The 24,603-nt window shown below is 37.9% G+C and overlaps 1 protein-coding gene and 3 non-coding genes across 4 annotated transcripts in view; 2 read left to right on the forward strand and 2 right to left on the reverse strand.

The window, feature by feature from the left end:
- LOC137402719 (coiled-coil domain-containing protein 158-like) overlaps positions 1-24,603 on the reverse strand; it is a 91,689-nt gene that overhangs the window by 31,877 nt on the left and 35,209 nt on the right. The window contains exons 14-17 of the mRNA XM_068089224.1: positions 22,033-22,134; positions 9,732-9,839; positions 4,309-4,397; positions 96-235 (exon numbers count right to left, since the gene is read on the reverse strand). Of these exons, the coding sequence (XP_067945325.1) occupies positions 96-235; positions 4,309-4,397; positions 9,732-9,839; positions 22,033-22,134 (439 nt within the window). The remainder of the gene's footprint in view (positions 1-95; positions 236-4,308; positions 4,398-9,731; positions 9,840-22,032; positions 22,135-24,603) is intronic.
- Positions 1,893-1,964, forward strand: Trnag-ucc (transfer RNA glycine (anticodon UCC)). The gene has a single exon. It is a non-coding gene; the product is annotated as a tRNA-Gly (tRNA).
- On the forward strand, positions 2,720-2,791 carry Trnag-ucc (transfer RNA glycine (anticodon UCC)). The gene has a single exon. It is a non-coding gene; the product is annotated as a tRNA-Gly (tRNA).
- Trnag-ucc (transfer RNA glycine (anticodon UCC)) lies at positions 11,252-11,323 on the reverse strand. The gene has a single exon. It is a non-coding gene; the product is annotated as a tRNA-Gly (tRNA).

Below are 24,603 nucleotides of genomic sequence, written 5' to 3' on the forward strand. Positions count from 1 at the left end.
TTGCCAGAGATTTCTTTGATCGCTTTAGATAAAATTGCTCTATCTAAAAGTTATAGCGACGATGACACTGCTGCAATTGTACCGACGGAACTAACCTTTGATTTTCATGAGCAGATTGTTAATTTCTCTTTGCATCTCTCCTTCCTGCCCTTTGATTACAGACTTGAGAGCGTTGCATTCTTCTGACAGCATAGAAATCTCTCTCCTCGCCTCCTTTAGTTCGTGTTCATTCACTCTATGAAGTAGTGTGTTTATAATGTAGGTGCGTTACAACTGATAGAGTATTGTGTAGCAGTAGTGTTCATCTTTGAAAACCTCAGAATGTTGAAATAATATTTAAATAATAAATAAGTAATGAAAAATTGTCTTTTTTCATTTATATAAGGAGAATTGACTACCCCTACGAATCAAATAACATTTATAGGAATTATTTCCATGACTCTAAAGTCACCAAACTTTAGAGTTTGGTAACTTTAAATGATACATTCTATTGAATGTATCTCTATGGAATGCATCTGTTATGCAGATGATTGTTAGCCTTAAGGCTCGTTCACAGTCTATCGTCATATCTCTGCGTTGATGCCACAATACTTCGGTGATCGTCGATGATAACGATGTTCACACTATCACAAACTTATCCCGTTTGCATCAGGAAATACTCTGTGACAAGGGTGTCCCCATTTCTCTTTTTAAATTTTCGTGGAGAAAACTCTGTTTTCACGTGCTGGAATCAAATACTAGTCCCACAGTGCCTATTATAAACTGATATGAATAAATCACGCTATCCGCGACCGCGAATTACCATCGCCGAAATGGTTCACATTTAATTCGTCGATGCTCGGCGAAATATCGGGAAAGTTTGACAGCTGCAAACTTTCCCGATGTGTCCGCGTTGCTTCGTCGATGCCATCGGTTCACGGTTCATATAATCGACGATGAATACCGAAAGGAAAACGCTGACAAACGGCGATATCGTGTGAACCAGACTTTAGAGGAACTGAATCGAAATTAAAGATAGTCTAGAAAGATTAGAGTTACCCTCTACTCCCCATGCACTAGCAGCCCATTGATATGATGTACAAAAGTGCAGAATGTATCTCGAACTGAGAGGTATTGACATGTAGTTAATCTCAGCCAATCTTGCTTCAGACATGACCGAAACTGCCTTCAGTTGTGCTGACTTGGATTGCTATGACTCATCCCTTACTAGCTAATTTTCATTGTTAAAACAATTATGCAGCTCATTGGCAAGATTCAATTTTCAGTCACAATTCAACTTGAAAGTTTGTTCAAAAGCCTCGTTTTTGGAGAGCCAAACCATATTATTCAATTGTAAATAATATAAGAGATTAATTAGTTTTTAAAATGCCGATGAATACTTATTCATATGCTAACACTGATGCTTGATTTTATAAATAACATCAACTGACTAGACCAGTAAAAACTGATTTCTTTTAAAATAGCCAACTACAATTGACTATACACCATAGAGAAACAGTTCCCGCCAGGCCAGTCTCTGTAGTATCCAGCAATCATTAATGTTGAAATTTTGTTTATGTGTGGCGCGTACAAACCCAAACTAGATGTATGATTATAAAGCTTCAGGGATACTTTGAACTGTTTCAGGTAAATCAAGTCCGCAATTGCTTTCATTCTTCACTGTATTCATGACTTGATTACGTATTATCTGGTAGAATAAGTAGAATATTATACTAATACTGGAATACTAGTGAAAGGTGCTGAAATATCTTTAAAGAGCTCTCATAAGACTTTGATTAAGCTCTAAAGAGCTCATCTCTATGACTACTCAAACGACAATAAATCATTTTCATCTGTCATGAATGATTTTAGTTCTCATCGGGCATTATACACATTGAGCATTTGTCAGAGCAGCGTCGGTGGTGTAAAGGTTAGCATTGTTGCCTTCCAAGCAATAGATCCGGGTTCGATTCCCGGCCGACGCACTTCTTTTTGCTATCTTTTTAGAGCTGCTAGAATTAAACAGAAAGGCACCAGCAAATAGCACCATGTCCTCATGGAACATCTACCTAGATCCACTTGTTTTTGAGCCCTAACTAATAGAGTTTATTACAAAGGGTTTTTAGTTGTTTTATATACATAGACCTATTAACTAGACTTAATATAATAGTTAATAATATTATAGTTAGTAGGTCTATGTTTTATATGATTTGTTGACGGAACCCATAAAAAAGCAAAACTACAGATAATCAAAAACCGCTCGAAGAGTTTTTTACTTGTTATCGTTATCTACAACGAATAGAAATGCCTTATTTTTATCCTTATCCTTATTTTCATTTTGGTAAAGTTTCGAAGCGTTACCAGTGCATTGGTAAAAACAATTAGTCCACAAACTCTTTTATGGTTGTAGCTAACACTGAAGAGCTGTGGCTAAGAAAAAAGGGAAACTATAAAGAAATTTTTAGAATTTGACAAGTCAGTTTTCTTGTGCCATTGGCGGTTTTCTCATGTCATTAGACTCAAATGATATAAAGTTACCATAGCATTCAAGTCTGCCAACAAGAAACCAAAGTGAAAAAAGACTAATAGAGCCACATCAGTGACTAGCTAAAGGCTTGGCGTTGCGTGGGCAATAAAATATATACCATGAATACCCTAATGGCAATAAATCATTTTCATCTGTCATGAAGTGATTTTACTTCTCATCGGGCCTTATACACATTGAGTTTTTGTCAGAGCAGCGTCGGTGGTGTAAAGGTTAGCATTGTTGCCTTCCAAGCAATAGATCCGGGTTCGATTCCCGGCCGACGCACTTCTTTTTGGAGCCTTTGAAGCAGTTATAGTGCGAAACTGGACGCTTGTTCAATAAAGTCACAGCAATTGTCAGCTTGTTCTTGTGCAACTACCACTTCCTATTTGAAGCCTACCTAACTACATGCATAAAAAAGGTTTTTCTCTGTTTTATATATCACTGTTCCCGAAAAAAACACAAAACTATAAATAGCTGTAAGATGCACTAAAATTTCACAAGTTGTTGCTATTTAAGATGTAAGACCAGACTTTATTTTTAAGAACAATTGTAGAAGTTTGCTGAGCCAGTAGGCTACTTCCGTTAAAAGAACAATATTGTTTTTGAGTAGTCCCAGTTAGAATTGAATATGACTGAGCAGAAAAGAATGTTGTCAACATTTAAAAAAAGTGGTTAAGTTTTGACAAGTGTGATTGATTGGCTGTTTTCACTTATTCTCATGAGATTCTGAAGACCTAAAGTAGATCGTAAAAGTCTTTAAAAGAGGAACTGAAAGACTTCAAATTGAGGTTACTCAAGAAACTCTGTCTCAGAATTTGACAGATTTGCATTCTCACGCTTAATCTCTCGCTACCACGAGCTGCGTAGCAAGGCAAAGCGTTTGCGTATGTCCAAGAGCGTGTGGATTTAGTAGTCTTTGTAGTTTATAAATTACTCTATGGTATCTGTACTTGAACAAAAGGAAACAATTGTCAGAATGCGTTGTGGCAATAGAAAATATGTTTACAACCTATCCTAAGCGTAGTTTCGCAAAAACTTTATTTTTCATTGTAATTCCTTCTTAGCGATGATCAGGTGCGTCAGACGCATTACAGCTATGAAAGTTTCAATAATTTTATATCCAAGGACTTTGGGTGATTTTTATTGAATAATAATACTACTGAAAGTGATTATTTTTATTTTCAGCAGTGATAATATTAATAAATCGTCTGACTTGGACATACTCACGGCCAAAGCGAAAATGGTCGGGAAAAGTATCCGAACTCATTTTGCAGCACATTTATAACATTTTTATGATATCAGTTAATATAAATTCTATGCTGAATAATTTGATAGCAACTTTTTTTTATAGACTGTGGTTCAAAAGTTATGAATAGGCTACTAATACACACTCTGATCAAATATCCATTTTTTCCTAATATGTTCTGGTAAAAAACTAATTCGGTAACGAAAGAGTTAAACACAATCACAACATTTGCTGTGAAACAATTCTAAACGTTCTGTAATTCATGTCAGACTTTCTAATCTGTCATAAATAATTTTTTCTCAATATTCAACTCATTGCGTACCATGAGCTGCATAATAAGGCTTGGAACTGCATTTGCGTATGACCAAGAGTTATGCATTTATAAAATAGATACATCAACTTTAAATATTTAAAACCATAGAGACACGATAACAAAAAGTAAAACCATAGAGACACGATAACAAAGAGTAAAGCCATAAAGACACAAGAGTATATAACAAAGAGTAAAGCCATAGAGACACGATAACAAAGAGTAAAGGCAGCTGCCAATCACCTTAATTGTTCATCCAACTGATCAAGTGTGTCATTCTTATGTTCGAGCATTTCTTGCAACCTGCCTTTTTCAGAGTCAGCATCCGCGATCTACAAAGTAAACCAAATCTATCAGCCAATGACCAACATGTCATTTTGTGGCTATAGTATCATATAATGATCGTCATGCCATCGCATGATCAATATGCGATTCAATGAGAAACATGCCATCTCATGAATAACATGCCGTTTCATGAGCAACATGCCGTTTCATGAGCAACATGCCATTTCATGAGCACATGCCATTCCATGAGTACCATGCCATCTCGTAACCAGCAAGCCATCTCCTGACCAAGATGCCATCGCACGACCAACATGCCAATTCATGAGCACCAAGTCAAATGGTGACTAGCACATCATCAAAAATCTATCTTATTTTCTAACAATCAACAACAAATCACCAACATGTTATTTAGCGATCAACATGTCAACTGTTAACCAACATGTCATTTAATGACCGACATATCAGAAGTTGAGCTAAGGAAGGGCCACACAAACAGGCATGAGCTAATATAGGTGCCACACATTGCGAAGTTACATGCGCCGATGCTCATAGACTTACCTAAAATTTATCAGGCCTCATACCTATCTATCAATACCTAATCAATACCTATCAATATCTATCAATACCATTTTAAATTTTACTATAGAAATGAAAAAAAAAACAAAGAAATGAGCTTCTTAGCATTTGACAATTTTCTAGCATACACCAAAGTGCAATCAGTGTTAACAGTATGAGCCAATGAGACTTGAGCAAGACAAAATCAGGAAAAAGAACACCCTCACTCTGAACCTACTCGTGAAACAATTGACAGTATGTGTCAGCCACATCGGGGCAAAAGATTGACATTTGCAGCAACCTCTTTAATTAAATCTACATTTTTAAATATATCTATACAAATGAAGAGCCAATTATTCCGCAACCAAAGAGAAGAAGAGGGTCTCTCCTAGCAGAAGGGTGCCGGGAATTCACTCAATCACAAAATATACCAACTCATAAGTGATAAAATACAATAGAGAATGAAGAAAGTGTTTGTACTGATGACCAATAAAAACTGGAGCAGAAGATCAGGGAGAAGTTGTGTAATATGCAAACTAGTTGTTCGGCGCAAAATATAAGTGGCAAACAAGAACAAGCTTGTATCTAACAAGTGCACAAATCAAGCAAATACAGACTAGTCACAAAAGGGAGATTATAAATTGTCAACTAATCAGCGTGTATGGATTTTCAATTTCCTTTAATATAGTGAGTGAGTGTTTTCGCAACTTTCTAGCAAAGATCTATAGAGTGCAGGAGTGATTTGTTTACATCTAGTTATTCCTTGATACAGTTAATCATTGTTGCAACACAGCAGCCAGGAGAGATTTTTCTGAGCAATTGACAGGTGTGGTTACTTGGAAAAGTGAAAACAGAAATATTATGGTCTGATTGTTTATTCTGATCTTATTACATAATAACATTTACTTGAAATTATAACAAAATAACTTGGGAGACAAGTTGAATTTTAATAAACCTTTATGATTATATTAACAAAATGCGATGAGAGTTTTTTATTGTTTGCTCGCTTCATTTACGCTCGAAATAATCTATAGTCATGTAATAATCTATACTTATGAAATGCGTTTATATAACTGGTAAGTAAAGCCTTTAAATTTCCGTTACCTAAAGCGCGACACCACTATCTCCAAGGTTTTAAAACAATATAGGCCTATTATTCACACATGCTCTTACGAAGTACCTTTTATAACTGCTCAATTTGTCTCCCAAATGTAACAATCCGCTTGTTACAGAGTAAGCTGGTGTAGGCCGATGAGGGTGTATTCATGATGAAAAGTAAAAAGATGGGCGTGGGGTGAGTGAGGAAGTGCGACAGATTGCTCACAGCATATAGAAACTTCACCGAAAAAATTCTCAATAGTTAAAAATAATTTCACTGATAAATGACCAGAAAAAACTCTTAAAGGGGATAAAATTACAGCATCTCCGAAGTATGAAGCAAAATGTACTTACACTTTGAAGCGGATTTAACTTTGAATGAAAAAAATCTTATTTTAAATGCCCATTTTGCATTTGCAAAATGCACAGATGCACAAAGTTTTTTAATGTGATAAATTGGTTTTCAAATGATATTTCTGTTGAAAAGGCATCTCGTGTCTCAAACCATCATCCGTAGAGCATCTCGTAGGTCGACTAACATTCATTAATTGGATAAATCTCCAAATTTATTCTTACATTACTCAGGTCAAGCACTGGTTTAGACATAAGCATACAGAGCAGCAATGACTAATTGGTTGCCATAGAGATAGTCGTGTTGACCTTGGCTCAAGATAGCGGAACCATTCAAATGAACAGCATAATTGAACAGAAGAGAAAAGCGAGAGTGACCACCTACCACTTTTAAAAGGGCTGTTAGCTGCAAACAAACAACATGATGATCACATTGTGTAGGCTGCAAAAGGAGCCAACAAGTTATACTGTAAAATATAAAGATTAAAAGTAATGTCAAAAACATTGATTATGAGCAGTGGTAAAAGACGATGAAGGTTAGAGCAATCAATTTCGAATCGGACGCTTTCGGATTCCCAACCGGTAAAGGCTGGCACAAACTGTATCCATCGTTTTTTTGACGTCATCAAATCGTTTGCGCATGCGCTCGTTCACGAAAAAGCCGCCATTTTTGTAGAAAACGATCGTTTTTCTTTGATTTATTAGTACTTTCAAGTGTTGTTTTGACACTATAATAAAAAATTGCAAACAAAAACATCGTTTTCAAATTATCAATGCAAAAGCTTTGTGTTTCTAACGAAAAAATTGTCTGTAAAGATGGCCGACAACAATAAAATGACGTCACGAAAAAACGAAGGATAGTGAGTTTGTCCTCTCAGCAATTATTTGTCGACTACTGTGTGTGCACCATGTGACCAATGGCAACACCGAGGGTAACTTTACAACTTTCCCAATATTCCACTGGGCATCAATGACAGTCTGTGCCATGTGCACCACTTTAACGATGGTGATTGGCAGTCGTAGATTGCTTGATCTATAGTTCCCTTTACGATAGTTTCTGCGAGACCACAATGTTTGATGCTTTCAGCGACAGCATTATAAAACGAGAACGCTCTGCTGCGGAATATTTGCTGATGCAAACAAGATATGGTGAACGTTGCTATCACATATGATCACCGGTGTATTGTGGCATCAATGTTGAGATATAGCGATGTAGTATGAGCCAGCCTTCAATGTTCTCAGGCTATGATAATGAAAGCTTGCTTTATAATAAATACATTCACTGTATGCTAAAAACTTTTATTGGACTCGTCTGCAGGTTGTGCATAAGACAATTTCCCTGTCAGTGAAATATAACATAAAAGAGGTAGAGAATAACTCCTAGTTTATGGATACGAGTAGAAGTAAGCCGACGCATCTTATTGCAGAACCCATAGACGCTTTTTCGATATTTTGTCACCAGCACTCCTCAACGGTTTCCATAAAAAATCCAAAAACATGAATTGTTGAACAAATAATTTGAACAGCCACTTGCCATCAGTAATATTTTGAGTCTTTGCAGAAGCGTCTTAAAATCAAACGTAACTTCACGGCAGCAGAATAAATATGAGACTCAAGTTCATGAAACCAAAGAGTAAAATGCCAGTGCTTAGTTATTCATCCCAGCCAACTAATCAATGAATTACGATTTTATTAAAAGTATATATTTTTTTGTTTTCTAGAAATTTTACTAGGGGTTGAGACAGTTAGCCGATAACATGCAAATCTAGTTTTTAATTCAAAATTGATTGTGCCGATGAGGAGATTTACATGTGTTACAATCAGCTTTATACAATATTTTAATTGCATCTTTTGAATAGGGGAGTAAAACTAAGCAATTAATGAAGTAAAAATAAACTATTTTCAAAACAAATCGATTTTTCAACTTTACGCTCACAATGGTCGGAAAATTTATTAATTTATCCAACATTGAAAGGAAAGCAAAGTGAAAACAGCTAAGAAATTAGCAGCAATATCCAAAGTTAAGTTGCAAAATTGAAAGTATTTGAAAACTTTGTGTGATGCACAGATAGTTGGAGACGCTCGATTACATTATGGCAAAAATCAAATATAGTTGCAGGAGCTACGCGTGACAGCAATGGACCAATAGCAACCATACTAGTGTTAGTAGTAGTTTGTATGCCCTCGGAGCATGCGCATCAGATTAAAGTGCCGATGTGGCATTTGAACTCTGATCAGGTAGGCTTACCCCTCACGATTATAGAGAAATGGTTATTTTTAAAGATAAACTCACACTCAATTTTAGTAGATTTATCCGAAGTTATCAGGATTTTCCTACTATTTCAGATTATTTTTGAAGTTTGAGGTCGTCTGACCAAAATGTTTCAAAGTTAAAATCAGCAAAACTTGGTCGCGGCTGAAATGCTTAGAAGAAAAATACATGTGAAATGGCGTCATTAAATGCAATAAATGATAGCGACTATTGCGTTTAAGTTGCAGTGTTACGCGTCTCTATTCTGCAGGTCTCTTTGCAACTATAGATGTTTTAACAGCCATCAAGCTTTGTCGATTCTAATCTTGAAACATGCTGGCAGTCAAAATCACCTCAAACATAAAAAACAATCGCGAATGATAGAAAAATACCGACACTTTCTGATACAACCTACTACAATTTTGTGCAAGTTCATTTTTAACTAGGACACGCGTTGATGCACCGAGACTGAGCCGGATTGACTTCATTGGGAGCAGACAACCAATAAAAACTGTTTGTAGAAAATGCAACTGAGAAAATGTCAGCCAACAGACACTAGTTGTAAATAACAGTAATATAAACTATCTTGGAATGTCTGCTGGTCATCTTATCCTCAATAAAGTAATGACAAAGTTGGCTGAAGGCGACGTGTACAGGACAATTCCTGGTTTATTGACCAGTGTATACCTCTGATTGGTTTATTGACTAGCGTATACCTCTATGATTGGTTTATTGACCAGCATATACCTATTTGACTTCACCTCAGATGATTAATAATTTTACTGGAGGCCAAAGGAAAAATCCGCAGGCCCCAATTAACGTATTGACGGATGCTAGAATATGAAGACAATGATATAATACTTTCTCAAATACTAAAACATGTATATATAAAATACATTGGCAATATCGGATGCATCATGGAATAGATTATAATACTAAAATTATGAGAGACTACTATGGAGCTACACAGCGGAGATCATAGGGCTAAAAGGTAAAAATGATAGATTTGAAGTGACACATACGAGAAGGTTGAACATTAATTTCATCGTGGAGGAATGCAGGATAAATACAACAAAAAGGTTCTGAACGAGAAGAATGTTACGGATAGTCATAATCTACAACAAACCTTTTTATCTTTAGATTTAAGCTTTCTAGTCTGTTTCTCAACTGCGGCCTCCATCTCTCTAATTCGACCATCAAATTCATCTCGAGTTCGGTGAAGGGTTGTGTTCTCCTGAATAGACAAAACAAAGTGATGAACAAACGGACATCTGGCAGTGTAAATGATGGGGACAAGAACATTAAGGACGTGCCTATAATATAGTGAAAGCGAAGACTTATACAAGCACAAAACAGATCAATGTTGTTCAGCAAGTATGAAGTATGTATTTTATATTAGGCAAGGAAATAAATGCAAGTCTATCACACGTCTTTACCATATGCTTTGAGCAGGAGAACCATAGGTAAGAAATGACGATACCAAAGTGTTAATGTCAACAAACAAAATGCGGAAAAAGCAAGGAAAATCTAATTCCGTCCAAATATTTACCCCAAATTAACAGGTTTACACAATGAAAATAATAGCTTAGCCTGTTTCATTTTAACCTCAAACGAATTGGCCTTCGCCAAGATGAAAAAATGGACAACAGCCGAGAATCAGACCCGGATCTGATGCTTGGAAGGCAACAATGCTAACTTTTAATCCACTGATGCAATTGTAACACTTACGGCGTCTTTCAGCCAAAACGTTTGAGGTACAAATATGGCACAACAAACCCGTGAATTCCAACAAAAAATTCAAAGTATTGAGGACTGGCAGCGGTGGTCATACAAAATCGTGCATCAGCAGGGAATCAATCTTGGATCTATTTCATCAGAAATCAACAATGCTAACCTCTACACCACTGATGCAATTGTAACACTTATCTTGTGTTTCAGCCAAACTGTTTGAGGTACAAAAATAGCAAGAAAAAACCCGGAAGATCTATAAAAATACTACAGGAATTATTTATGACTGGCTGTGGTGGCAATTAAAAAATTTGCATCAGCCGGGAATCGACCCGTATCTATTGATTGAACGGGACCAATGCTAACCTTTACACCACTGATGCAACTGTAACACCAATATTGTGTTTCAGCCAAAACGGTTGAGGTACGAATATGGCAAACAAAAACTGGGGAGTCCCAAGAAAACAACCACAGACAGTATTGAGGACTGGTTATGGTGGTCATGCAAAAATCTGCATCAGCCGGGAATTGAATCTGGATCTATTGCTTGCAAAGCAACAATGCTAACATTTACACCAGTGATGCAATTGTAACACTAATCTTGTGTTTTAGCCAAAATGTTTAAGGTACGAATATGGCAAACAAAAACCTGGGAGTTCCATGAAAAGGACCACAGAAAGTATTGATGACTGGCAGTGATAATCATGAAAAAATGTGCATCAACCGGAAATCGAACCCGTATGATTTGCTTGGGAAGCAACAATGCTAACCTTTACACCACTAATGCAAGTGTAAAACTTATATTGTGTTTCAGCCAAAACGTTTGAGGTTCAAAGATGTCACAACAAAACTGGGGAGTGCCAACAAAAGATCCACAAAAAAGTATTGAGGACTGGCAGCTGTGGTCATACAAAAATGTGCATCAGCCAGGAATCAAACCCGGATCTATTGCTTGGAAGGCAACTATGCTAACCTTTACACCACTGATGCCAATGTAACATTTCCAGTGGAACCTCGGTTCTCGAATGCTTCAGTCCTCGACCAACTCAAGTTTTCGATCATAGATTTTGAGTTTGTTCGTCTCGAATGTCGAACATAAATTCGGTCCTTGACCGAACCGGAGCATGCGCATTGAATTTAAACGATTGGAACAGCTCCGGAAACGGCATCGGAACGTTCGTTAGTATAGCTCCAAAAACAAAGAAAGACGCCAAAGGAAAAAAGAAAAATAACTGGCAAAAATATTGAATTTAAAAAGGAACTGATAGCTAAATGTGAATCAGGTGTGCGTGCATCTGTGTTGGCTAAGGAGTTTGGCATGGCGAAACTGACCATAAGTACCATCGTAAAAAATAAAGACCAACTTAAAGCAAGTGGTGTCGCTAAAGGATCTAGTGATTTTAGCAAACAAAGGCCGCAGGTATTGGAATAAGTGGCAACACTTCTGCTTATTTTTGTAAACAAAAAACAGTTATCAGGGGACACTCTGAGTGAAGATACGATTTGTGCAAAAGCAAAATTTATATGAAGATTTGATCAAAAAATACCCTACCATCGTTCCTGAAGGGTTTGCTTTTAAAGCTAGCAGAGGTTGGTTTGAAAAGTTTAAGAAAAGAAGTAGTATACATTTCGTTGTTCGTCATGAGGAAGCAACAAGTTTGGACAAAGCAGTTGCTGATGACTTCAAAAAGGCATACAAACAATATATCGATGCCGAGCAATATGCTTCAACAAGTGTTCAATATGGATGAAACCAGACTTTTTTGGATGAAAATGTCACGAAGAATGTACATCATTCGTGAGGAGATGTCGATGCCAGGCCACAAACCATTGAAGGATAGACAAACTCTCCTGTGTGGAAATGCTAGTGGTGACCTCAAAATAAAGTCTCTTTTATTTACCATTCCGAGAATGCAAGTGCTTTTAAATCTAACAATGTTATAAAAGGGAGGCTGCCCATTCTGTGGAGGGCAAATACAAAGGCTTGGCTGACAAGGCAAATTTGAACTGAGTGGGTGCATAAAGTGTTTGGTCAAGCCATAAAAAATATTTGGTGGAAAAGAAATTGCCACCCTCCATGTTTGCAAGAGGATTTGACAGAGCAATTGGATTTTATCAAAACAAAGCATCTCCCTGCAAATACCACAACTTTGATTCAACCAATGGACCAGCAAATCATTGTAAATTTTGAGAAGTAGTCCACCAAGTTCTTGTTTCAACGATGCTTCGATGTGACTAGTGACACAAACCTAACCCTTTGAGATTTTGGGAAAAAATCATTTCAATATTTATCCCTGCATCTCCCTCATTGACAAAGCGTGGAACCAAGTGTTATACAAGCATTGTGACTCAATTGTGTGGCCGAACTAGAGTTGGAAGGGCTAGACAGTGTTGCCGGTACCAGCAAAGCTGCTGATGTCAAGGAGGGACTGCGAAAAGGCGTTCAACTGATTGATGAAATTGTCAGTATAGGCCAAAATCTTGGTTTAGAAATAGACAGTGGCGATGTCGAGGAGTTCCTCGACGAACATCATGACTTGCTCACCACCCAATAACTCATGCACGTTTAAGAACAGAAACGGACGTTGACTAGAGCTGTTCGATGTATACCTGCACTATGCATTCAATTTCAGAGTTGTTTTCTCCTGAAAACTGAATGAAACCGAATTTTCATTTGTTACTTTGGTTTGCTCATATGGGCATTATGAACCGAATCGAACCGAGATTTGTATATTTATTATTAAATAGTAAACTAATCATTAATATTTGCAAAAAATGTTTAATGGTGTCATTTTCAATTATATTAATTAACTAATACAATTTGAAAAATGTTATCCTCTTTAAAATTTAATGAATCAACATCAAATTAATTAATTTAAAAACAATTGAATAAACATAAATAAAAAATTACAATATGCTCAGGACAAATACAATCAATGAAGATTAATACCATAAGATATTACAAATATGAGTCTCTTAACTACAAAACATCACATGAGTTAATTTGACAAGAGTCAAGACTGTTGCTACTATTTGGGTGAAAAAAAAACTTTAAACACATTTGCTGACCCAACAATGCTCTCACGAAACTGCTTAGGAAGCTGCTGCGTGGGCATGCGCAAACACTGAATTGAATCGTGATGTAAAATTCGGTTCATACGCAGTTGTCTTCTCCTTCTGAATCGATGAACCGAGAGAGAACAACTATCGAAAAACCGAATGCACTCGAATCGTTATCCAGCACTAACGTTGACAGAGATGTCTTCTGATGAGGATGACGTCAGAAATGATGCCTCTACTGCGAATATGAGAGAAATTTGCGCAAGATGGAATGATATCTAAAGTTTTGTGGAACTTTACCATCCAGATATAGCTGCAAGCATTAGAGCTGTTGATGTGTTTAAGGAGGTTGTAATGAGCCACTTTAGAAAGGCTTTCAAAAAAAGGGAGAACCAAGTTACGCTTTATAAATTTTTTACCGAGAAGGAACGATTTGGGACGACGTCTTCTCTACTAAAGCGAGTTGCTAGGGAGACAACTCCTCCATTTGAGTTATCATAAATTGTTTTGGAGGAATAAATGTGCCATTGCTATTCATATTTTCTTTTTTACATAATTTTTAATGTAACTGATCTGTTGCATTTTTTGTTTCGTTATCAATTTTTGCAATTTTCGTTATCATTTCTTAACCTTTTATGTTTTCGATGTTTCAAGAGCAAAACATACGAAATGCTTACTTTTTGTTTTCTTTTGTTGTCATTAAAAATAAAAAATCATTTCTTAAGATTAAACATGAACTATATCTACCCAATTTTATTATTAAAATGCGGTATACAGTACTTTTGGGTGTAAAATGTTGAAAAAATACTATACCGAAGTTGTTATCGCGACTTGGAATGGGTTAAAATTTACATATAAAAATTCTAATGGGAAAGATTGGTTCAGTTCACGAACTCGGTTTTCAAACAACTTTCTGGAACGAACTGTGTTCGAGTACAAAGGTTCCACTGTATATCCTAATTCAGCCAAAACGTTTGAGGTACGAATATGGCAAACAAAAACCCGGGAGTTCCATGAATAGAACCACAGGAAGTATTGACGACTGACCATGAAAAAATGTGCATCAGCCGGGAATCGAACCTAGATCTATTGCTTGAGAAACAACAATGCTAACCTTTACACCACTGATACAATTGTAACATTTATATTGTGTTTCAGCCAAAAATCTCGAGGATCAAAGATGGCACAACGACAACCCGTGAGTTCCATGAAATAATCACAGCAAGTATGGAGAACTGGTCGTGGTGGTCATGAGAAAATGTGCATCAGCCAGGAATCGAACCCTGATCTATTGCTTGCGAAGCAACAATGCTAATTTTTACACCAGTGATGCAATTGTAACAACTATATTGTCTTTCAGCCTGAGCATTTGAGATACGAATATGGGATACCAGAACCCAGGAGATCTATCGAAAAAAACCACAGCAAGTACAGATGACTGGTTTTGGTGGTAAAAAAAATGTGCATCAGCTGGAAACTGGGCATCCCAGTCCTCCTCTGGTTAATAGAGCTCTACGATGTCAGAATGTGCGCCACTGAACACAACTCTTTAATAATATCATCCCACAGACATTCCAAAGTCGTTAAAATAGACAAGACCACCCAAGAAGTATTGTAGACCCTCACTGAAGTGAAGAACCCTGAAGAGCTGGTGAACTATGGGGAGTATATTCTACAAGCTGCATACAGCAACAAGACTATCTACACCATTAATGTTACTACAGGTTAGTTATTAGTATGATGCAGGGTTATTTTGCTATGGTAGCAAATAAACAAAAATATTGCTGCGCAGCACCAAGCTGCTACCATGACACACTAACCTCCCCTTTGCCACCGGCCTTCACCACAACGGCGATACACGCCACAGAAGAATGTGGTCACCGATCTCACGGCAGTCTCTACTGCCAACCCTTTGGCAAACCAAATTAGCAGACTCACTGCTACCCAATGGACTCTCAAGTCCGATCTCCACAAGGTAAATTGCTTGTCAATAGAAGCACGGCAATACTGATGATCAGCTCACTTTCTCTCCTGCTGAGCCATCTGCCAAGCATCTTATTCATGCCAGTTTATATAGCAAGACACATTAGATATGCTTTTTAGATAAGCTGGCTTTTCACGAAAAAAGCCTATCAATAGCCCTAGCTTCCCAAAATAGCCAGCCCTTGCATTACTGCCTAATCACTGGAAAGCCTCGAATATTACATAACATCCCACATAATATATATTGTTATAATATACGAATATATTTTAGTTAAACTATATATATGGCTACACAGAAGCTAGCCATTTATTTGTAGCATATTAAATGTTTCCCAATAGCCTGTGTTCCTGCCATGGGTTTCCATGTACAGCACCCTATGGTGGACTGGGCTCTTGTAATTACAATTGTAACGAATAAATTGTGATTGAGCAAAGAAGTTTCAGGTACGAATATGGCACAACAAAGCCTGGGAGTGCTGTCAGAAGAACCACAGCAAATACTGAGGACTGGTTAGGAAAATCAAGAAAAATTGTGCATCAGCCAGGAATCGAACCCGGATCTATTGCTTGAGAAGCAACAATGCTAAAATTTACACCACTGATGCAATTGTAACACCTATACTGTGTTTCAGCCATAACGTTTGAGGTACGGATATGGCACACCAAAATCCGCAAACTCTATTATAAAAAAAACCACAGGAAGTATTGACGACTAGCAGTGGTAATCATAAAACTAGAAATTCCACTGTCATACAGCCCACGACCAAAGTGATATTGTAAAAAAGAAAGGGTACTGATGGCTGAGAAATGCAATATTGTGGAGGACTGGGACGTATACCAACTATTTACACACCAACTATTTACACGTATTATATCCTTATTAGCACTTGCCTGAATTTCCTGAACTTCCTTTTTCTATTATATAATTTTATGTTTATCTTGTGTGCAAATCCTATTATATCCAGTGCATTCTTTGTGTTATAATAGACTGGTGGGCGGAGTTAGACCGCTATATAAAGCCAGCGCAGTGAGTGCACTAGTGTGCTTGATATCACTCGATCTTGTGTATGCATGTTGCTAAAGCTATCATAAATAAAACTATTATATACTCGCAGAACTGATTATATTGACGCTTGCCTGGTTGGCTCAACGATTGCACAAGCGGGCTCACTGTAACCATCAGACGGAACTGCCAGGGTGGTTCTATAAGGCTAGGGATTGATCCACGGCTTTGTCTAGACTTGATCGGGTGTGCCATGGCATAAGAAATCAAGTCCTAGAGCAAGCCGCTAGTGGATCTAGACTAGCCTGAAATAAGGACCTAGCGGGCAGGCCGGGATTTGGTTTCGGAGCAGGCCTGACTACCCGGTTCTTGTCTTGGACTGACTTCTTATTGGAGGAATATTGGAGGAAAGCAGGATGGGAGACCCAGACGAACGGTGGGACCACCCATCAGATACGGTCAGGCCGTATGCCACTGGATTGGCCCTGAGGACGAAGGGTCAGAAGTAATGGAAGGACAGGTCAAACTCATAGAACGATACCAGTTCACCAAAGCTATGGTGGGAAAACTGGAAAAATTACTAGAGAGGGGAGACCTGAGGACTAACCAAGAGTTGATGTCCCAATACGCGATCCTAAAAGAATCGATCTTAGAACTGAAAGGAATGTTGGCCACGAACCAACACGTAGAAGAACAACCGGAATTGATTACACTTGGCCGAAACATCTCGGCAAAAGGGGCGGAGGCTGAGGCGGATGTAAAAAATCAAGAGGTATAAAAACAGTTCGGCAACAAATGCTTTCGACGGAGGACTCCAGACAGCAAAATTTTTCAGGAGCAAAGGCACGATGGAACCAAAAAGTGGCCATCTTTTGGAATTGGCGCTACTTCCAATCACTCCATAAGCAGTACGCTGACGAACAACAAGCTCGCTCTACCTTTGAAAACTTATATCGCTAAATTCAACATGAAACCGGCACAAGATGATAAGGGAGCCATCGAGGACCATGAACTACAATTACTATTAGCAGAACTGGATGGTATTCTGGAGGAAACTGAGATACCAGCAGGAAGACAAGGAATCGATCGAGAGAAAATATCCGAGAATAGCGAAACAAGGAGAAATGCAGTACCCATTGCTTATAAGGGAGAGAGACCAGGGGAACAGGTAGCAACCAACATTAGAGTGGTACAATTGGTGAAAAACAAGACGCCCCGAAACAAGGTCAGTCCAAACAAAGACAAGCCTAATTCCGCGAGACAAAGTTTTCGGGTCGGGAGTAGAGGTGAGCCACCCAACGATAGCCCTCCGCTAGAGACCGGACAGAAACGCCAATCGCACACTCCGCTAACAACGAACAAGAGCAGACCAGGGCCAATGAGGGCCTGCTCAGTAAATATACAAACAATTCCCACCAACAAGGAAAGAGAAGAATTGTTCGAGATAAGAAAAGACCGAGAGAGACGAGAGACAGTCGAGGGGATATCAAAAGACATCTGGTACTCCCCCACCTCCTACGAAAAGATGGAGGCCGCCGAAGACCGCCAGAAAGGGGAATGCCGGCTCTGCGGCTTCCAAAATAAGGAAAGTCGTGCGGTTAGGAGGCACATACGGCAGCATTATTAGCGCTTCTGGTGTAAATGCCAAAAGAGCTCTTCTTCATTCTTCAGCATATATAAACATCAGAAGAAAGCCGAAAATCCCCAACTGCACCCCGGTGTCGTGTACCAGATAGACCAGGAATGGTATTCTGACTTTTGCACATATATGCAATGGAAGGAATGCCCCCCGTTTGGGGTCTGCCTTCCCGTGAAAGACGGAAACGGATGGATAAGAGGCAGGAGGGCCGGACAGAAACGGGCAAGGGCCAATCCACTGGAAAGGAAGGGGTGCGCTGACCAGGGGGACCGCCAGAGTGGGAAAAGTGGCCAACCCGACCTCCGCATCCACCTAAACCGCTGCAGATCAACCGAGGGAAGAGAGATGGCCAACAAGCCCCTCCCACCAAGATATACGATTCCGAGGTTGAGTCGGGAGCAAACGATACCCACCAGTCAGAGGGTAGAGTCACCGCCTAAGGGAGCTCTCGCAGAAAGCCGGGAAGTAACAGGAGTAGGTGAGGCCACCCTAGAGGTTCATGTCAGCGCCGACGACATAGCCGGGGTCTATTCCGAAACCGGTGCCGAGGCCCATGACCCTGTCGGCAGAAAAGCAGAAAGAATCAATGAGGACCCACGACTCAGACAGGAAGAATATACCCGCAGGGCAGAACGGGAGGAGGAGCGCTACCAGCGATATAGCCGACGAGTGCCGTAAGGAGGCCTAGCGATTGAGAGCCCGCGCTCGACAATACCGATAAACACTCTTTTTAATTGTTCATCCTCAGACCAAACAATTGGGGGGGGGGGAGAGTGTGGAAGACTGGGACGTATATCAACTATTTACACGTATTATATCCTTATTAGCACTTGCCTGAATTTCCTGAACTTCCTTTTTCTATTATATAATCTTATGTTTATCCTGTGTGCAAATCCTATTATATCCAGTGCATTCTTTGCGTTATAAGTAGACTGGTGGGCGGAGTTAGACCGCTATATAAAGCCAGCGCAGTGAGTGCACTAGTGTGCTTGATATCACTCGATCTTGTGTACGCATGTTGCTAAAGCTATCATAAATAAAACTATTATATACTCGCAGAACTGATTACATTGACGCTTGCCTGGTTGGCTCAACGATTGCACAAGCGGGCTCACTGTAACCATCTGACGGAATTGCCAGGGTGGCTCTATAAGGCTAGGGATTGATCCACGGCTTTGTCTAGACTTGATCGGGTGTGCCATGGCATAAGAAATCAAGTCCTAGGGCAAGCCGCTAGTGGAACTAGACTAGCCTGAGATAGGGACCTAGAGGGCAGGCCGGAATTTGGTTTCGGAGCAAGCCTGACTACCCGGTTCTTGTCTTGGACTGACTTGACCACTCTTGGCGTGTCAATCAGGTCTCGGATAAGGCAGACCAGTAGCTCAGGTTGCGCCTTCCTTGTTAGTGAAGTAAAGCTGACTCAGCTACCGGAGTCAGTCCTTTACAATATTAGCAGTCAAATGGCACTGCAGTGCAATAGGATAACTGCCATGGTAGCTGTAATGTACTGGGTGTGGGTGTTATATACAACAAACAGCAATAATGAAAGAAAAGATTATATGTTTATCTCTCTCCCTGCAATAGGAGAAATGCAATATTGGCCAATATTAGAAGTAAAATGCACTGATATTATTAGAATAACCAATATTATTAATATAGTAATAATATAAAACCAATGCACAATTTTGTTTACATTTCAAAACGTCATAGCCAACAATACCAAGAAGTGATATTTATATAGATTTTTAGAAAATCTATTTAAAAGAGTGTTTGGTCATGACAAACAGCAATGATGAAAGGAAAAGATTATATGTTGATATCTCTCCCCCTGCAATAGGAGAAATATTAGAAGTAAAATGCACTGATATTATTAGAATAACCAATATTATTAATATAGTAATACAGTAATAATAGAAAACCAATGAACAATTTTGTTTACATTTACAAACGTCATATCTAACAATATCAAAAAGTATCAAAAAGAATATCCAAACTTAGTAATAGTAATACAGCAATAATAGAAAACCAATGCACAATTTTGTTTACATTTCAAAACGTCATAGCTAACAATATCAAGAAGTATCAAGAAGAGTATTCAAACTTATAATTAAATATCGTAATCTCATAAGAATCGTTAGAAAAAAATATCATCGTCATTTCCTTTACTTCCACTGCGTTGGACATCAGTTAGAATACCAAAGCACTCAAATGTGTCTGAAATGTCAGTTAATTTGAAATCGGCAAAAATGAAACGATTTCAGTACTCCTTACGTTAATTACCGAAACCTTCGGCAATGCAATAGACTGGTGAAAAGTGCACGTTATATTTTCATGAAATGCGCACGACTTAATCGTTCTATTCTTTGTCGCTCGGCGTTTCAATTTTCGGTCTTAACTTTTATAAAAGTGAGGCTTAACAAGTTTTAATAACGATTTTCGTCCAAATAAATCTGTCTATTTGTGTATAATTCGATCAGATGGGTAAGTTTTAAGATAATAACGATGGTTTACAAAGACTTGGTAACATATTTAAATAGGTTTGAATGTGTTTTGTATCGTTATTATACTTTAACGACTCTACAAAACGATGATTAAATTTGTTGATGAAATTTTGATACAAGGGTATCGTCTCATTGTTAATGAAAAATTTTCGGGAGTTGTGTGCACATGTGCATTTATCATAAATCTCCCAACCAATCGCTTCGCTCTGTTTGGTCGTGGGAAAATGTGCATCAGCCAGGAATTGGGCACGGATCTAGTGCTTGAAAGGCAACAGCTCTAACCTTCACACAACTGATGCCATTGTAACACTTATAGGCCTATTGTGTTTCAGCCAGAACATTTGAGGTACAAAGATGGCACACAAAACCCGTGAGTTCCATGAAAAGAACCACAATAAGTATTGAGGACTGGTCGTGGTGGCCATGAGAAAAATGTGCATCAGCTGGAAACTGGGCATCCCAGTCCTCCTCTGGTTAATAGAGCTCTACGATGTCATAATGTGCGCCACTGACAACAACTCTCTAATCATATCATCCAACAGACATTCCAAAGTTGTTAAAATAGACAAGACCACCCAAGAAGTATTGTAGACCCTCACTGAAGTGAAGAACCCTGAAGAGCTGGTGAACTATGGGGAGTATATTCTACAAGCTGCATACAGCAACAAGACTATCTACACCATTAATTTTACTACAAGTCAGTTATTAAAATGATGCAGGGTTATTATAATATATATTGTTACAATACAGGAATATATTTTAGTTAAACTATATATATGGCTACACAGAAGCTAGCCATTTATTTGTAGCATATTAAATGTTTCACGATAGCCTGAGCTCCTGCTATGGGTTTCCATGTACAACACCCTATGGTGGGCTGAGCTCATATTGCAGGATGTTATGGAAACAAATGTATTTTGCAATTTGTTAATGAAAGGCCTCGACTTGCATTTCATTGCAATTTGAGGTTTCCCATTAAAGCAATGCAATTGTAACGGATAAACTGTGATTCAGCAAAGAAGCTTCAGGTACGAATATGGGACACCAAAACCTGGGAGCTCTATCAGAAGAACCACAGCAAATATTGAGAGCTGGTCGTGGAAATAAAAAAAGTGCATCAGTCGGATCTATAGATTGGAAGGCAACAATGCTAACCTTCACACCACTGATGCAATTGTAACACTTATCTTGTGTTTCAGTCTGAGTGTTTGAAGTCTGAATATGGCAAACAAAAACACGGATGTCCCATGAAAAGAACCACAGGAAGGATTGACGACTTACCATAAAAAAATGTACATCAGCCGGGAATCGAACATGGATCTATTGCTTGGAAAGCAAAGATGCTAACTTTTACACCACTGATGCAATTGTAACACCTATATCGTGTTTCAACCAGAACGTTTGAGGTACAAATGGGCATATCAAAACCTGGGAGTTCCACCACAAGAAGTATTGAGCTACATCGCGCTATAACCACGATGATGATAATGACGATATAGAAGAAACGATATACCTGTTGATAGCTGTTCAGCTCTTTGTGTGTCTGCGAGAGCCTTTCCTCTAGCTTCAAAATCGTTGATTCAAGTGTGGAAACATGCCTTTCCCTCTCATCTTTCTGTAATATAAACCTTTGGCTATAGTAATCCTGTCTTTTTCATACTGCGGTCTATCATGTAATACTAACCAAAGTAAAATAGCAAAGAGAACCATCTAAATTATATTTAACTCTTTTAGACCAATTGAACATGACTTGAAATAGTGGAGCATTTCAATTTTTTGAACAGTGACTAGCAATCAATATACCAAAATAATAATAACTCAGCTTCTGCAGAGTTTTTTTGAATTAGCTTATATTTACTTCACATTTGAATAGAGAATCTCGACACAATGTAGTATAATACAGGATAGACAGACTAACATAATTACATTATCTGATGAGTGATGTATACGCATGTGGTCCGGCACTAGACTGTTACTAAACAATGTTGTACAAGTGTGAGTATTATTATTTATATTTAAAACAATAATTGTATTATACTCCACTAGCAGTTCCTTTGGTCATAAATTCTATACCTAAATTATATCTAAAACCATAAATCCATATATGTAATGTATAAGTGCCCGTTTCCTCCGTATTATAGATAAATATATAGTTTATATAAACTAAATACATACATTAATATATATATTTATATTAATATATATATTAATATATATTAATATATATATATTAATACATATATTAATATAAAATTGAAGAGATCTTATAAAATGGTAAAATGATTTTATAACTTAAAGTTTCATGTTTAAAACAATCTTCAGTTCTAATGATGGTGATTGGGTATCGTATCACTTACCCTACAGGATGAAAATATTCGTTGGTCATAAAAATTCGCGATTTCGCGAACAGTCAATCCCGCGAATTATTAAATTCAGTGAATAATTAGTTCTATTTTTAATCACAAGAGAGAATAACTACTGCATCAAATTGAAAACTAGTCGCTAGCCTAGTTTTTAATGTAAATACTAAACGTAATTGAGTTCCAAAACAATTTTAAAATCATTGCCTGAGCTTTGAGCTAACACCATTGACAATGCATCACATTTATTTACAAAATTATTCGAGGTTGTCACAAGATATGCAAAATGGCGTCATCGCGAAAATAGCCGCGAGGCAAAAGTACTAAACGTAGCCGAGTTCCACAACTTCTTTAAAATCATCGCCAGGCTTCGAGCTTTATTGCCATTGCGTCAAACTTTACAAAATTATTCAAGGTTTTTACGAGTTATTCGGCATGGCTTCAGCATAGCAAAAAAGCTCTCCTAGTCTTTTTACATTGAAATCAACTCCATCAATCTCTAATACCGAAGTCAAGGACGATCATGACATCTGATCTGGACATTATGGTATGCATTTGATTTGCAGTGCAAATACGTTTTTCCATAATCAACTGCATTAGTTAATTCTTTTGTTTAAAAACTGATCGCTTTCATCAAATACTTCAGCTATTGTTTTGTACTTCCTCAACACTTGTTAATATTTTTTCTGTTTTGTGTTTACTGCAGATTGAGAATGAAACAACCTACTCCGATTACGAAAACTACAGACAAGTAGTAATATTCATCAAGGCAGGAATATTGGCAGAGAGGCAACCAGTCAACCTAGACGCCTTCATCGACAACAACTCCTTGATATCGCTGTAGCAAACATGATTAAGTTATATATTTTATTTAATGTATAGATGTACTATAATTTATTACAAACTTGAGTACAAATAAAACATTTCAAATACAAATAAAAGTTTACAAACGATGAATGGAGTAAATATAAACAGTTTAGTCCATATGGCGGTTGTCTAGCAATAAAATTAAACTGGTACTCTTGATATGTGAATACTAGCGTGTAATGGTGCTTTCTGACTAGTTATTTTGGTAATAGCAGCTCTGTCGCTGTCACTGTCTTGGGTAGGTGTTGATCTCTCGCTACTACATGGCTGGTAAGGAAGTTATCACTAGAACTCTCCTTGTGGCTTACTAATGCAAAGTTCTGCCGGTTGGCCAAAGATTTGTGCTCGTAAAGGCGTTTTTGTTCATTTTTTAAAAACAGATATATTCTTTTCGCAAGTAGCTGCGGTCACTTCAACCTCAATTTGACACCTCAAAATCCCACCAGACCTCCCTGAATGATTGGTGATCTTCTAAGAATGACATCTACCACCCTTGCAATCATTGTTCTTCAGTGTATGATGAAAATCTTTCTCTCACACTAAAACAAATAATGAAGCAGTAGGGATGGAAAAAGTTAGTATTGCGTTTTACCGAAGAACCGAAGTAAAATTCAACTAATTTAGTAAATGTAAAGAACTCATTACTTACCGCAAGTTGTTGGCTTATCAAAGGCCTCCAACGCGATGAATATTCGTGAAAACCTCTGGACGCAACAAAAATTGTTTACCGTAGAATAGCATGATCGCCTCGCAGTTCTAAGCTAAATAGAAACCGGAATACGCAGTGTGCGCATGCGTAGGAATATCTATAACTAGCCGCAATAGAGTTAACTTTTTCCTAGAGAGTGGCAGTTTTT

This window comes from Watersipora subatra, chromosome 8 (assembly GCF_963576615.1).
Source record: "Watersipora subatra chromosome 8, tzWatSuba1.1, whole genome shotgun sequence".
Taxonomy (NCBI): domain Eukaryota; kingdom Metazoa; phylum Bryozoa; class Gymnolaemata; order Cheilostomatida; family Watersiporidae; genus Watersipora; species Watersipora subatra.